Source organism: Taudactylus pleione, unplaced genomic scaffold, assembly GCF_031769625.1.
Source record: "Taudactylus pleione unplaced genomic scaffold, aTauple2 ptg000073l, whole genome shotgun sequence".
Taxonomy (NCBI): Eukaryota; Metazoa; Chordata; class Amphibia; order Anura; family Myobatrachidae; genus Taudactylus; species Taudactylus pleione.
The window spans coordinates 1887200-1900732 of record NW_028284475.1 but is presented as its reverse complement, the minus strand read 5'-3'; the positions used below and the strand labels follow the sequence as shown (position 1 = coordinate 1900732).

Genomic DNA, 13533 nt, shown 5'->3' with positions numbered 1-13533 from the left:
ATCACGTAAGTGATTTTATTTAAGAAGCAGTCATTTATGAGTTGAATTGCCCTTTACGCCCGAGAACATGAAGGGCGATGATATATACACAGCAGCCATAAGCAGCTAAAGGGACTTATTCTGAGTCAGACTCAACGTCGATGTAGGACGCAGTTGCGATGGAGACACACGGTCACAAAAATGTCTTGAAAATGTATTGTGCGTTCCCGAGCGGTGACTATATGGAGACAGTCTGTCTTATTGGTGTTAGGAGAGTGTTGTGGGCGTGTCTTATGGATGTATTAGGGGAGTGTTACGGGTGTCTCTTATGGGTTAGAGGAATGTTGTGGGCGTGTCTTATGGATGTGTTAGGAATGTTGTGGGCGTGTCACGAAAGTGATTGCGAACTCAAGCATACAATCGCTCTGTTGTTTCAGCAGGCTGTAATACAGGGATCATCACTACCGTAATCACCAGGACGGGTCTTTCGGACTCACCGGGCACATCAGAGAAACCCGCAAGCTGGTGGTGGCGATCTCGCTGTCTGGGTCTGCGGTCAGCTTTTCTTTTACTGTCGTAATAAAAAATCATTTAAAAAAATAAACAGAGGTCAGTGAGCAAGAAGAGGTTTCAGACGATGGAGCCGGGGAGCTCGGAAAAGGAGGAATCTGGACTCACTCAGCGCTCGGGAATGGTCCGGGTTACGGATGCCTTTCCCCCGCAGTTTCTGCAGCAGGGTGACGGACGTCAGCTGTTTGACCAGGTAGACGGACAGTGAGTAATTCTGAAACGCACACAGGAGAGAGAGAGAGCGTCAAGAGAGACAGGGAAGTGCGCTAGGCCCAAAGTGACGTCTTGTGATACTCTCTCCGCAGAACTAATTCAATGCCATCAAATAATAAAATTCTAGTCAATTGTAAATACAACATAAGCAGTACTAAAAGAGCTAGATACAAGTGCACCTCTCTGCTGGAGTACAGCTAATCAAAACACTATAAAAACCTTATATCAAATGCCATTCAATTTATTTTTCTCATAATAATAATAATAATAATAGAAAAAAAGAATGGTTATTTAGAAACTAGTTGAAGTGTGGTTGAACCCATGCTTGGATCTCCGTGGTTTATGCCTTGGTATGAATGTACCAAGGGTGCATTGCCCAGTTGACCGACCGTAGCGGGTGTCCAATCAGCTCTTATGACAATTGCTTAGTTCAACCTGAGCACATTTAAACTTCACCGGGCTCTTATGTCAAACAAGAATTGTCGCGTTACTACAACATGCGCCTTAAAACAAATGCACCTTGATCCGTCGTGGACGGGTTATCACTCACCCTGCTGAACTCAGATGACCAGTTAACGACAATGGTGTTGGGGACTGTGGCTGACAGACGGATGAGCGGGGAGATGTTTATGGGTCTGCTCGGCCTCTTGGGCTCCGCTCCATTCTTGGTAGGGGGCAGGTAACCCTGGACAAGATAGAATTTCATCAACGTTTAACCAGGTCAGACTGGTCAGAAGTGTAACAGTGACCAGACAAGAACCGGTAATCCTGTGCAACCAGCAGTAACGTTGTACGGTTTAAGGTGTGTGGATCAGACACAATGAACCATCTGCCCAACATCAGCTGCGATGATGCAGTGTATGTGGCCAGCCTATGAAGAACGGGGAGCCATTTTACTTACTGGCAAAGGGCAGAGCTTCCCGTTCACTTTCACAAACAGGTTGGGAGGGAAATAATCTTCCTGAGGACAGCTGGTCTCGCACAGGCAGAACCTGGGTGGAGGAAAGAGACGAAATGATCAGTTTTGCTGAAACCCCTGACCTACCACCATACCTCCGTGGGCATTACAAAAAAAAACACTGCAACCTCACCAAACTGCTAAAAAAAATAAACTACAATTTATTTATGACAACTAAGCCTCACAGTGCTATCGCTGCCCACTCATTAGCCAATGCTAGGGCAATGGTGCCCGCGAGGTAATGAGGACATAAGCTGAGATTTCCGGCTTAATTTTCCTCCCGGTCAGAGGCCTCACTTTCTGGCATGATGAGGCCGCCGTGCGGGAATCCCACCCTCAGTACATAGAAAGTTGGAGATTCTGGTACTCAGGCTGGAGAAGCTGGGTTGTGACATCACTGGCAGGACGGTGCATGTCAATGCTGGTAGAAGCAAAGTCAATCAAACTTATGTATTTACAAAGTGCACTGGGAGATTACTACACAGCAAAATTGAGACAGAGTGTTAGGATGTGAGTCTTAAGACTGTATTGTGTCTGGGACCCAGGTGGTCCCTATTAAATCACATGGCTACCCCGTTTTTGGGTCCTGGCCACTGGTGAGATGGGTGTTAGAAGTGGGATATCATTTATAATCATTGGACATCTAATTACCTCAGTTGCACCTGGACTGTGTAATCACATTTAGCACCAGGTAATATATCTCTGTAAAAGAAAATAGAAAAGGCACCAATCACAAAATGGTTTTGAAGCATGTTATTAAAGCATTTAAAAAAAATAACATATATATATATATATATATATATATATATATATATATATATATATATATATTAACTATTTTTAACTGTATTATGTCCAGCATGCTTCCTGTCCCGGTCACTCGTTGAAGAGTGACATGTTTAGAAAATGGTCTGGGAAGCAGAAAATCTCCATGGCAACTTACTATTTTTATAGTGGAACTATGTTTTTTGGGTGCAATTATCCCGGACACATTTGCCTTGCACATATTCAACCAACCAACCTGGATGTGAGGATTTGATGGACTTGTTGGGGGGTCAGGGCAAAGTTAAAATGGGCCTCTTCAAAACGCTGGGTGTTCGTAGAAGCTGCAGGAAGACGGAGAGGTTGTTATATACCATAAACTGAATACAGTCAGCAAAGGAGAAAACGCAGCTCGCCAACTGTGGGTGCGCAATAAAGTAGCACCAGACTCACCCAACGTGGTGGGTTTTATAAGTTCATCGTAGACGTCGTAGAAGGGGAGCCTCTTCATCTTGACGTCCGGATGTACCGGGTGAATGGGTGGGGAGAGGTGCTGAATGTCCGTTTCATGTTTGGGTCCCAACATGGGCATAGGTGGCAACATAGAAGGTGCCACGGTGCCCGACATGGCGCCAGTGTCATATCCCAGGTGGCACACGGCTCCTTGAGTTAGCGAGCTGGCGTTGGGCAGCGCCCCGGCCTGCATGTGCAACATTGTTAAGTCTGCCGTGTTCAGGACCTTACGGGGGAATCTCCTTCGGTAAAGCTCTTTGATCTTCATCAGGATGGTGGGATTACAGCCAGACTTTACCAGATGGAGGGCCTTGGTGAGGAGCTCGTGCTTCCTTCCACTCTTATTCCTACCGGCAAAGCCCAGGAGAACTTGTAGCTCGGACACTCTAAAGCTCATAACCATGTGCTGGATGGGAAGAAACACAGAGACGGGTCATGGGGGCACTTACCCACCAAGCCATGAGCGTAAAACAAGGCAATGTGACTTAGATCATCGATTAGGCACCATATAGGGGGGCTTAGAATGCCAGCTGACGCAGAGTAGTCATTTTGTATGCTCCAAGGTCCCATGGGGGCTTGTTATAGGGTCCAAATTAATATTTACAACTATTTCTATTAGTATCATTTCTATATTTTTTAGTTTTATTAATACAGTTATTGTCTCAGATGGTGCTAACTGGACACTGCCATATTTCTGAAAAATACTGTCAAACATCCCCGAATACGCTGATATAATAAATAAATAGCCCTTTTGACTGACTACATATAACACAGGAAAAAAAGCGGAACGTGTTATTTCCCATACTTTGTTTAGCATAAGATTTCCAGACTGAAAATCAAAAAGTGTTTTGAGCGCTGCACTGGACATAAAGGCACAGTGGTAAGTGTCACACCTCAAGGCTATAAAGCGGTCTTTCCTAAATGTGGTATTCTCTTGTAACAAAGAAACAGGGACAAGAGTTCAATATAATTAGAGGCAATTTAGGGTTCAGATCACTAGTGCCGACAAAAGAGACAGGGGAGACATCACCAGCAGTGTGAGGACAGGCAGGGGGGGACATCACCAGCAGTGTGAGGACAGGGAGGATGGGACATCACCAGCAGTGTGAGGACAGGCAGGGGGGGACATCACCAGCAGTGTGAGGACAGGCAGGGGGGGACATCACCAGCAGTGTGAGGACAGGGAGGATGGGACATCACCAGCAGTGTGAGGACAGGCAGGGGGGGACATCACCAGCAGTGTGAGGACAGGCAGGGGGGGACATCACCAGCAGTGTGAGGACAGGCAGGGGGGGACATCACCAGCAGTGTGAGGACAGGCAAGGTGGGGACAACACCAGCAGTACCTACCCGTCAACATGACCCGTTCCATTAGGTACAAAACACTCTGCTCCTGGGATTCCCACCTAATGTATGATTGCAGCCACCTGTCTTGAGCTTGGTAAATGATGGACAGGTGTTTCAGCACAGGTGGCTGCAATCATACAGGAGCAGAGCAATTTGTACTTTATGGAATGGGTCATGTTGGAGGGTCTGGCAGTGTGAGGATAGACGGGGGGACACGACATCACCAGCAGTGTGAGGATAGATGGGGGGACACAACATCACCAGCAGTGTGAGGACAGACGCGGGGACATCACCAGCAGTGTGAGGACAGGCAGGGGGGGACATCACCAGCAGTGTGAGGACAGACAGGGGGGGACATCACCAGCAGTGTGAGGACAGGCAGGGGGGGACATCACCAGCAGTGTGAGGACAGGGAGGATGGGACATCACCAGCAGTGTGAGGACAGGCAGGGGGGGACATCACCAGCAGTGTGAGGACAGGCAGGGGGGGACATCACCAGCAGTGTGAGGACAGGCAGGGGGGGACATCACCAGCAGTGTGAGGACAGGCAAGGTGGGGACAACACCAGCAGTACCTACCCGTCAACATGACCCGTTCCATTAGGTACAAAACACTCTGCTCCTGGGATTCCCACCTAATGTATGATTGCAGCCACCTGTCTTGAGCTTGGTAAATGATGGACAGGTGTTTCAGCACAGGTGGCTGCAATCATACAGGAGCAGAGCAATTTGTACTTTATGGAATGGGTCATGTTGGAGGGTCTGGCAGTGTGAGGATAGACGGGGGGACACGACATCACCAGCAGTGTGAGGATAGATGGGGGGACACAACATCACCAGCAGTGTGAGGACAGACGCGGGGACATCACCAGCAGTGTGAGGACAGGCAGGGGGGGACATCACCAGCAGTGTGAGGACAGACAGGGGGGGACATCACCAGCAGTGTGAGGACAGGCAGGGGGGGACATCACCAGCAGTGTGAGGACAGGGAGGATGGGACATCACCAGCAGTGTGAGGACAGGCAGGGGGGGACATCACCAGCAGTGTGAGGACAGGCAGGGGGGGACATCACCAGCAGTGTGAGGACAGGCAGGGGGGGACATCACCAGCAGTGTGAGGACAGGCAAGGTGGGGACAACACCAGCAGTACCTACCCGTCAACATGACCCGTTCCATTAGGTACAAAACACTCTGCTCCTGGGATTCCCACCTAATGTATGATTGCAGCCACCTGTCTTGAGCTTGGTAAATGATGGACAGGTGTTTCAGCACAGGTGGCTGCAATCATACAGGAGCAGAGCAATTTGTACTTTATGGAATGGGTCATGTTGGAGGGTCTGGCAGTGTGAGGATAGACGGGGGGACACGACATCACCAGCAGTGTGAGGATAGATGGGGGGACACAACATCACCAGCAGTGTGAGGACAGACGCGGGGACATCACCAGCAGTGTGAGGACAGGCAGGGGGGGACATCACCAGCAGTGTGAGGACAGACAGGGGGGGACATCACCAGCAGTGTGAGGACAGACGGGGGGGACATCACCAGCAGTGTGAGGATAGATGGGGGGACACAACATCACCAGCAGTGTGAGGACAGACGCGGGGACATCACCAGCAGTGTGAGGACAGACGGGGGGGGACATCACCAGCAGTGTGAGGACAGACAGGGGGGATATCACCAGCAGTGTGAGGACAGACGGGGGGGGACATCACCAGCAATGTGAGGACAGACAGGGGGGATATCACCAGCAGTGTGAGGACAGAGGGGGATCACCAGCAGTGTGAGGACAGACGGGGGGGGACATCACCAGCAGTGTGAGGACAGACAGGGGGGACATCACCAGCAGTGTGAGGATAGACGGGGGGGACACGACATCACCACTCTCCAACATGATGACCCCTCCATCAGGTACATACACCGTGCTCTGCTCCTGGGCTCCCCCCCTCATGTTACTATGATTGCAGACACCTGTCTCATCAGTGACCTACACTAGTGCTACACAGGTGTCTGCAATCATAGTAACATGAGGGGGGGAGCCCAGGAGCAGAGCACGGTGTATGTACCTGATGGAGGGGTCATCATGTTGGATGGTGACCAGCAGTGTGAGAAGAGACAGCGCAGAGATAGGGAGGACATCAAGGAATAGAGAGTAACTCACAAGATGGACAGTTGGGGAGAGAAACAGGGACAGTTGGGAAAAGACGATGTGGTAAATATACTGATATAGATATAATGTCGGGACATTATGGTATCTATCTATAAATATAATCCCAGGACAATGTGGTGCATATATTATATATATATATATATATAATGCCGGGACAATATCATACTCATTCAGCGCACGCCCCGCCCTTGGCTGGGCCCGATCCCCGGCGTCTCCCAGCTGCTCCCCGGCTCACTCCTCACTGTGACCCGCCGAGCCCCGGCGCCCTCCCTCTCCCCGGTACCTTGAGCTCCGCCAGCTCCGCCATCTTGAGACATGGCTCGAGGACGAGAGAACCCAGGGACCGGGGAGAAAGAGCCAGCCCGGGTACGGCGTGAGGAGAGGCCGGGGAGGGGGCGATGTGGGGAGGCCAGTGCATACAGGGACACGGAGGGGGGGATCCGGGGCCGCTATGGGTGTACACAGGGGAGGGGGACAGAATCTACAAGGGGGCATTTATTATTTTGTTACTATGAGGAGGGGGAAATACGACCGGGGTATTATCCTTATATTACTATGAGGAGGAGGTAATAATACTGCCATACCGGGGTATTATCCTTATATTACTATGAGGAGGTATTAATGCTGCCATACTGAGGTATTATCATTATATTACTATAAGGAGGTATTAATGCTGCCATACTGAGGTATTATCATTATATTACTATAAGGAGGTATTAATGCTGCCATACCGGGGTATTATCATTATATTACTATAAGGAGGAGGTAATAATACTGCCATACCGGGGTATTATCATTATATTACTATAAGGAGGAGGTAATAATACTGCCATACCGGGGTATTATCATTATATTACTATGAGGAGGAGGTAATAATACTGCCATACCGGGGTATTATCATTATATTACTATAAGGAGGTAATAATACTGCCATACTGAGGTATTATCATTATATTACTATGAGGAGGAGGTAATAATACTGCCATACTGAGGTATTATCATTATATTACTATAAGGAGGTAATAATACTGCCATACCGGGGTATTATCATTATATTACTATAAGGAGGAGGTAATAATACTGCCATACCGGGGTATTATCATTATATTACTATAAGGAGGAGGTAATAATACTGCCATACCGGGGTATTATCATTATATTACTATAAGGAGGAAGTAATAATACTGCCATACTGAGGTATTATCATTATATTACTATGAGGAGGAGGTAATAATACTGCCATACTGAGGTATTATCATTATATTACTATAAGGAGGTAATAATACTGCCATACTGAGGTATTATCATTATATTACTATGAGGAGGAGGTAATAATACTGCCATACCGGGGTATTATCATTATATTACTATAAGGAGGAGGTAATAATACTGCCATACTGAGGTATTATCATTATATTACTATAAGGAGGAAGTAATAATACTGCCATACTGAGGTATTATCATTATATTACTATGAGGAGGAGGTAATAATACTGCCATACTGAGGTATTATCATTATATTACTATAAGGAGGTAATAATACTGCCATACTGAGGTATTATCATTATATTACTATAAGGAGGAGGTAATAATACTGCCATACCGGGGTATTATCATTATATTACTATAAGGAGGAGGTAATAATACTGCCATACCGGGGTATTATCATTATATTACTATGAGGAGGAGGTAATAATACTGCCATACTGAGGTATTATCATTATATTACTATGAGGAGGAGGTAATAATACTGCTATACCGGGGTATTATAATTATATTACTGCGAGGAGGAGGTAATAATGCTGCCATACTGAGGTATTATCATTATATTACTGCGAGGAGGAAGTAATAATACTGCCATACTGAGGTATTATCATTATATTACTATATGGAGGTAATAATACTGCCATACTGAGGTATTATCATTATATTACTGCGAGGAGGAGGTAATAATACTGCCATACTGAGGTATTATCATTATATTACTGTGAGGAGGAGGTAATAATACTGCCATACCGGGGTATTATCCTTATATTACTGCGAGGAGGAGATAATAATACTGCCATACTGCGGTATTATCATTATATTACTATGAGGAGGAGGTAATAATACTGCCATACCGGGGTATTATCCTTATATTACTGCGAGGAGGAGATAATAATACTGCCATACTGAGGTATTATTATATTACTATAAGGAGGAGGTAATAATACTGCCATACTGAGGTATTATCATTATATTACTATGAGGAGGAGGAGGTAATAATACTGCCATACCGAGGTATTATCATTATATTACTGTGAGGAGGAGGTAATAATACTGCCATACCGGGGTATTATCATTATATTACTATGAGGAGGAAGTAATAATACTGCCATACTGAGGTATTATCATTATATTACTATGAGGAGGAGGTAATAATACTGCCATACTGAGGTATTATCATTATATTACTGTGAGGAGGAGGTAATAATACTACCATACTGAGGTATTATCATTATATTACTGTGAGGAGGAGGTAATAATACTGCCATACCGGGGTATTATCATTATATTACTATAAGGAGGAGGTAATAATACTGCCATACTGAGGTATTATCATTATATTACTATGAGGAGGAGGTAATAATACTGCCATACTGAGGTATTATCATTATATTACTATGAGGAGGAGGTAATATACTGCCATACCGGGGTATTATCATTATATTACTATGATGAGGAGGTAATAATACTGCCATACTGAGGTATTATCATTATATTACTATAAGGAGGAGGTAATAATACTGCCATACTGAGGTATTATCATTATATTACTATAAGGAGGTAATAATGCTGCCATACTGAGGTATTATCATTATATTACTATGATGAGGAGGTAATAATACTGCCATACTGAGGTATTATCATTATATTACTATGAGGAGGAGGTAATAATACTGCCATACTGAGGTATTATCATTATATTACTATAAGGAGGTAATAATACTGCCATACTGAGGTATTATCATTATATTACTATGAGGAGGAGGTAATAATACTTCCATACTGAGGTATTATCATTATATTACTATAAGGAGGTAATAATGCTGCCATACTGAGGTATTATCATTATATTACTATGAGGAGGAGGTAATAATACTGCCATACTGAGGTATTATCATTATATTACTATGAGGAGGAGATAATAATACTTCCATACTGAGGTATTATCATTATATTACTATGATGATGAGGTAATGCTGCCATACTGGGGTATATTATCATTATATTAGAGGTGGTGGTAATGCTGCCATTCTGAGGTATTATTTTATATTACTGTGAGGAGGAGGAGGAGGTAATACTGCTATACCGGGGTATTATTATATTACTGTGAGGAGGAGGTAATACTGCCGTACGGGGGTAGTATCAAAATATTTCTATGAGTAGAGGGCACGGCCTAATACTGTCATTCAGGGGCATTATCATATCACTGAGGTGGGGGTATTACTATCATACAGGGGCATTATCATTATATTACTGTGAGGAGGAGGTAATAATGTCATACAGGGGCATTATAATTATTACTGTGAGGTGGGGGTAATTCTGTCATACAGGGGCATTATCATTATATTACTGTGAGGAGGAGGTAATACTGCCATACAGGGGCATTACTCAGTGATGTGCGGTCACATGACGCAGAGCTTTTCCTGTCATACATCAGTATATTCCAGAGTTTTGACTATAAAAATTATACCAAAACTGTAAAGAAAATATTATAAATATCTTTTGTATTATTCTAAACATTTTTATAGTCAAAACTCTGGAGTAATAAGTATATGGCAGGTGAGGCACTGCCTCCCCTGTCTACCTTTTCTGCACATCCCTGATCAAAACACACCAAATTTCCAGCACTATATCCAGCTGCAATTTTGTATAATGCCCACATGTACTGTCTGGTTCATATATGTATCTGTAAAACTAGCCAGTACCTCCCCAGCCATTTACCTCACCCCACGTCAAGGTAATACTGCCATACTGAGGCATTATCATTATAACATTGAGGTTGGGGTAATACTGCCATACCAGGTCATTATCATTATATAACTGTGAGGGCATCGCCAGTGAAGGGAAGAGAGAGACAGAGGGGGCATTACCAGTGAAGGGAAGAGAGAGGCAGAGGGGGCATCACCAGTGGAGGGAAGAGAGAGACAGAGGGGGCATCGCCAGTGGAGGGAAGATTGAGACAGAGGGGGCGTTGCCAGTGGAAATGAGAGACAGAGGGGGCTTCGCCAGTGGAAATAAGAGAGACAGAGGGGACATCACCAGTGGAGGGAAGAGCGAGTCAGAGGGGGCATCACCAGTGGAGGGAAGAGAGAGACAGAGGGGACATCACCAGTGGAGGGAAGAGAGAGACAGAGGGGACATCACCAGTGGAGGGAAGAGAGAGACAGAGGGGACATCGCCAGTGGAGGGAAGAGAGAGACAGAGGGGACATCGCCAGTGGAGGGAAGAGAGAGACAGAGGGGACATCACCAGTGGAGGGAAGAGAGAGACAGAGGGGGCATCACCAGTGGAGGGAAGAGAGATATAGAGGGGACATCACCAGTGGAGGGAAGAGAGAGAGAGGGGGCATCACCAGCGGAGGGAAGAGCGAGACAGAGGGGGCATCACCAGTGGAGGAAAGAGAGAGACAGAGGGGGCATCACCAGTGGAGGGAAGAGAGAGAAGAGGGCACATCGGAAGAGAGAGACAGAGGAGACGTCTCCAGTGAAGGGAAGAGAGAGACAGAGGGGACATCACCAGTGGAGGGAAGAGAGGGACAGAGGGGGCTTCACCAGTGGAAATAAGAGAGACAGAGGGGGCTTCGCCAGTGGAGGGAAGAGAGAGACAGAGGGGACATTACAATTGCCATGAATGGATATAAGAGGAGACATCCCCATAGAGAGACATACTGTAAGTGACATTTTCATACTGGTGCAGTGGAAAAAAAAACTGACAGTCACTATGTCAACACCAGAATATCAAGTTATGTTGACACAATTAAGGTGTCTACATATGGGAGATGTTGAAATTGCTGACATGGTGGCAGTGTTGACATGTTTAATGTCGACATGACAACATGTACTCTGTCATACCCCTGTGCATCTGTACCTAGAGAGACAGGGGTGGCCACAGACCATTTATATGACATGTAAGAATGATATTACTATGGAGAAATTCAGACCATTACAATAAGAAACGCATTACGGATATAAATTCACAGACTTGGATTTGGGGAGAGGCCACCTTCTCAGTAGGCCATGTGGGGGTACAGAATGAGTGGGGGGGAGATTGAGCATCATTTGGAAAACAGAGACATGGAGACAAACCATTAGGATGTGAAGGCCAAGAGCGGGCAGGGCATTACTATAAAGGAAGGGGTGGTTGGTTCATTATTACCGGGGCACTGGGGGGTACAGATGACTTTGATGGAGTCTTTGGACACGAGGATCACAAGAAGGCAGGGTTACTGGCATATTACTGAGAAGTGAGCAGATCATTACTGGGAAGAAACAGGTGGAATGACTGGTCATTGACAGACGACAAGGGGGGTGTATGGGCTATTACTGGAAAGAGAAGATGGGGGGGGGGGGGACAGTGGGAGAGACCATTAAAAGAAAAGTGGGACAGACCATGTCCGGTAGAAAGACCGCTACTGTATAATGAGCCAGCATTCTATCCCATTAATCCATGGGACGAGAGAAGAGATGGTGCACAGGGGGGTATAAGGGTTACCAGCGGGCACGCTGTCCCTGTGGGACAAGTAAAGGAGTACTAGAATCCACGCCACTGACATCTTGGGTGACATACAGGCACAGACTGCCGACATTGAAGGAATAGTAGGCGAGCAATCACCTTACCCTGCGGCAAGTATCAGTGATGAACCCCACGCTGCCTCTTACAAAGTTTAATCAACAATATACTCCTGTGCCACGTGTTGAGTTGGCACATACCCAATGATGCAGGGGCACCAGATGACTGTCATGCCTTCATAGAATAGTATGCCCTCTGGTACCCTGACACAAATACATACAGTATGCAGTCAAGATGTAGACAGACGGTTGAACGTTATGTCTAAATATGACATGTCAACAGTGAAAATGTCAACATGTCATAATGTCGACATGTTCATGATATTGACATAAAGAATGTCGACATATACTGCCCCCACGCCCTAGTGCTGCTTAATGCAATGTTGGACTACACACAAACTTTCCCATGCCAGACAACATGCCCCACATAGGGTCCTATGTCTGCAATATATGGCAAAGTGTAGCAACAATCACAGAGCGCCAACGTCATTTCCAGGGCACTATTAAAATGCCAGTGTTAATTGGCATGATTGCCAGGGATGCAGAAGACAAACACCACACGTGACATTTTGAGCTATCAAAAGTCAGAAATATGGGATTTTATATTTATAATCAACACTAAGGAGGATGCACATACATAATAGAATGATGTGGTCCTATCTTCCCTGGGAAGGAAGGGTTACTCCAGCCAGCAGAGGGTTACTCCAGTCCCTGCCGGGAGGTGTCTTTGTTAGGAGATGGATCCAGCAGACCGCCTAAAATTTAAAGGTCCAACCCCACTCTTTAATGCTAACCCCATTATTCAGCAGCTAAGGGACCCCCCAACCCACCTCAGCAAGGAAGAGGAGTTCAGGTACAGAGATCTAGGCTGTAGGGGCGATCTGGATCAGCTAAGAGTGCAAGACATGACTTTAATATTGTACTCACGCATAGCAGGATCTTTTGCCGGGGGGTCGGGGGTTCTTCTTCCTGTGACCCCCCGTAAGATAAAAGTGCAATCCGGTGGGGGGGTCCCTCACCTCCTGGGGGCCTGGGTACCAGATGCAGGGGTAAAACGGGGACAATTTGTGCCGAAAAAAAATTACAAAATAGAAATCCACACAATCCAACGCGACTTTCACTTTATGGAAGTGACTCTCAGTCCAGGAAATGCACAGGCCCCCTACTGGCCGGCAGCGGAACTACA

General features: G+C 46.0%; 1 protein-coding gene across 5 annotated transcripts in view; it reads right to left on the bottom strand.

Moving 5' to 3' along the window:
* PIAS3 (protein inhibitor of activated STAT 3) overlaps positions 1–13533 on the bottom strand; it is an 18194-nt gene extending 4661 nt beyond the window's left edge. Inside the window, exons 1-8 of one of the 5 annotated variants that reach the window (XM_088467553.1) lie at positions 13275–13533; positions 2936–3401; positions 2742–2826; positions 2372–2422; positions 1664–1754; positions 1313–1447; positions 658–763; positions 477–550 (exon numbers count right to left, since the gene is read on the bottom strand). In XM_088467553.1, the coding sequence (XP_088323679.1) occupies positions 477–550; positions 658–763; positions 1313–1447; positions 1664–1754; positions 2372–2422; positions 2742–2826; positions 2936–3398 (1005 nt within the window). In that variant the 5' untranslated portion in view covers positions 3399–3401; positions 13275–13533. The other 4 variants (XM_088467552.1, XM_088467555.1, XM_088467557.1 and 1 more) reach the window with 4 other exon arrangements.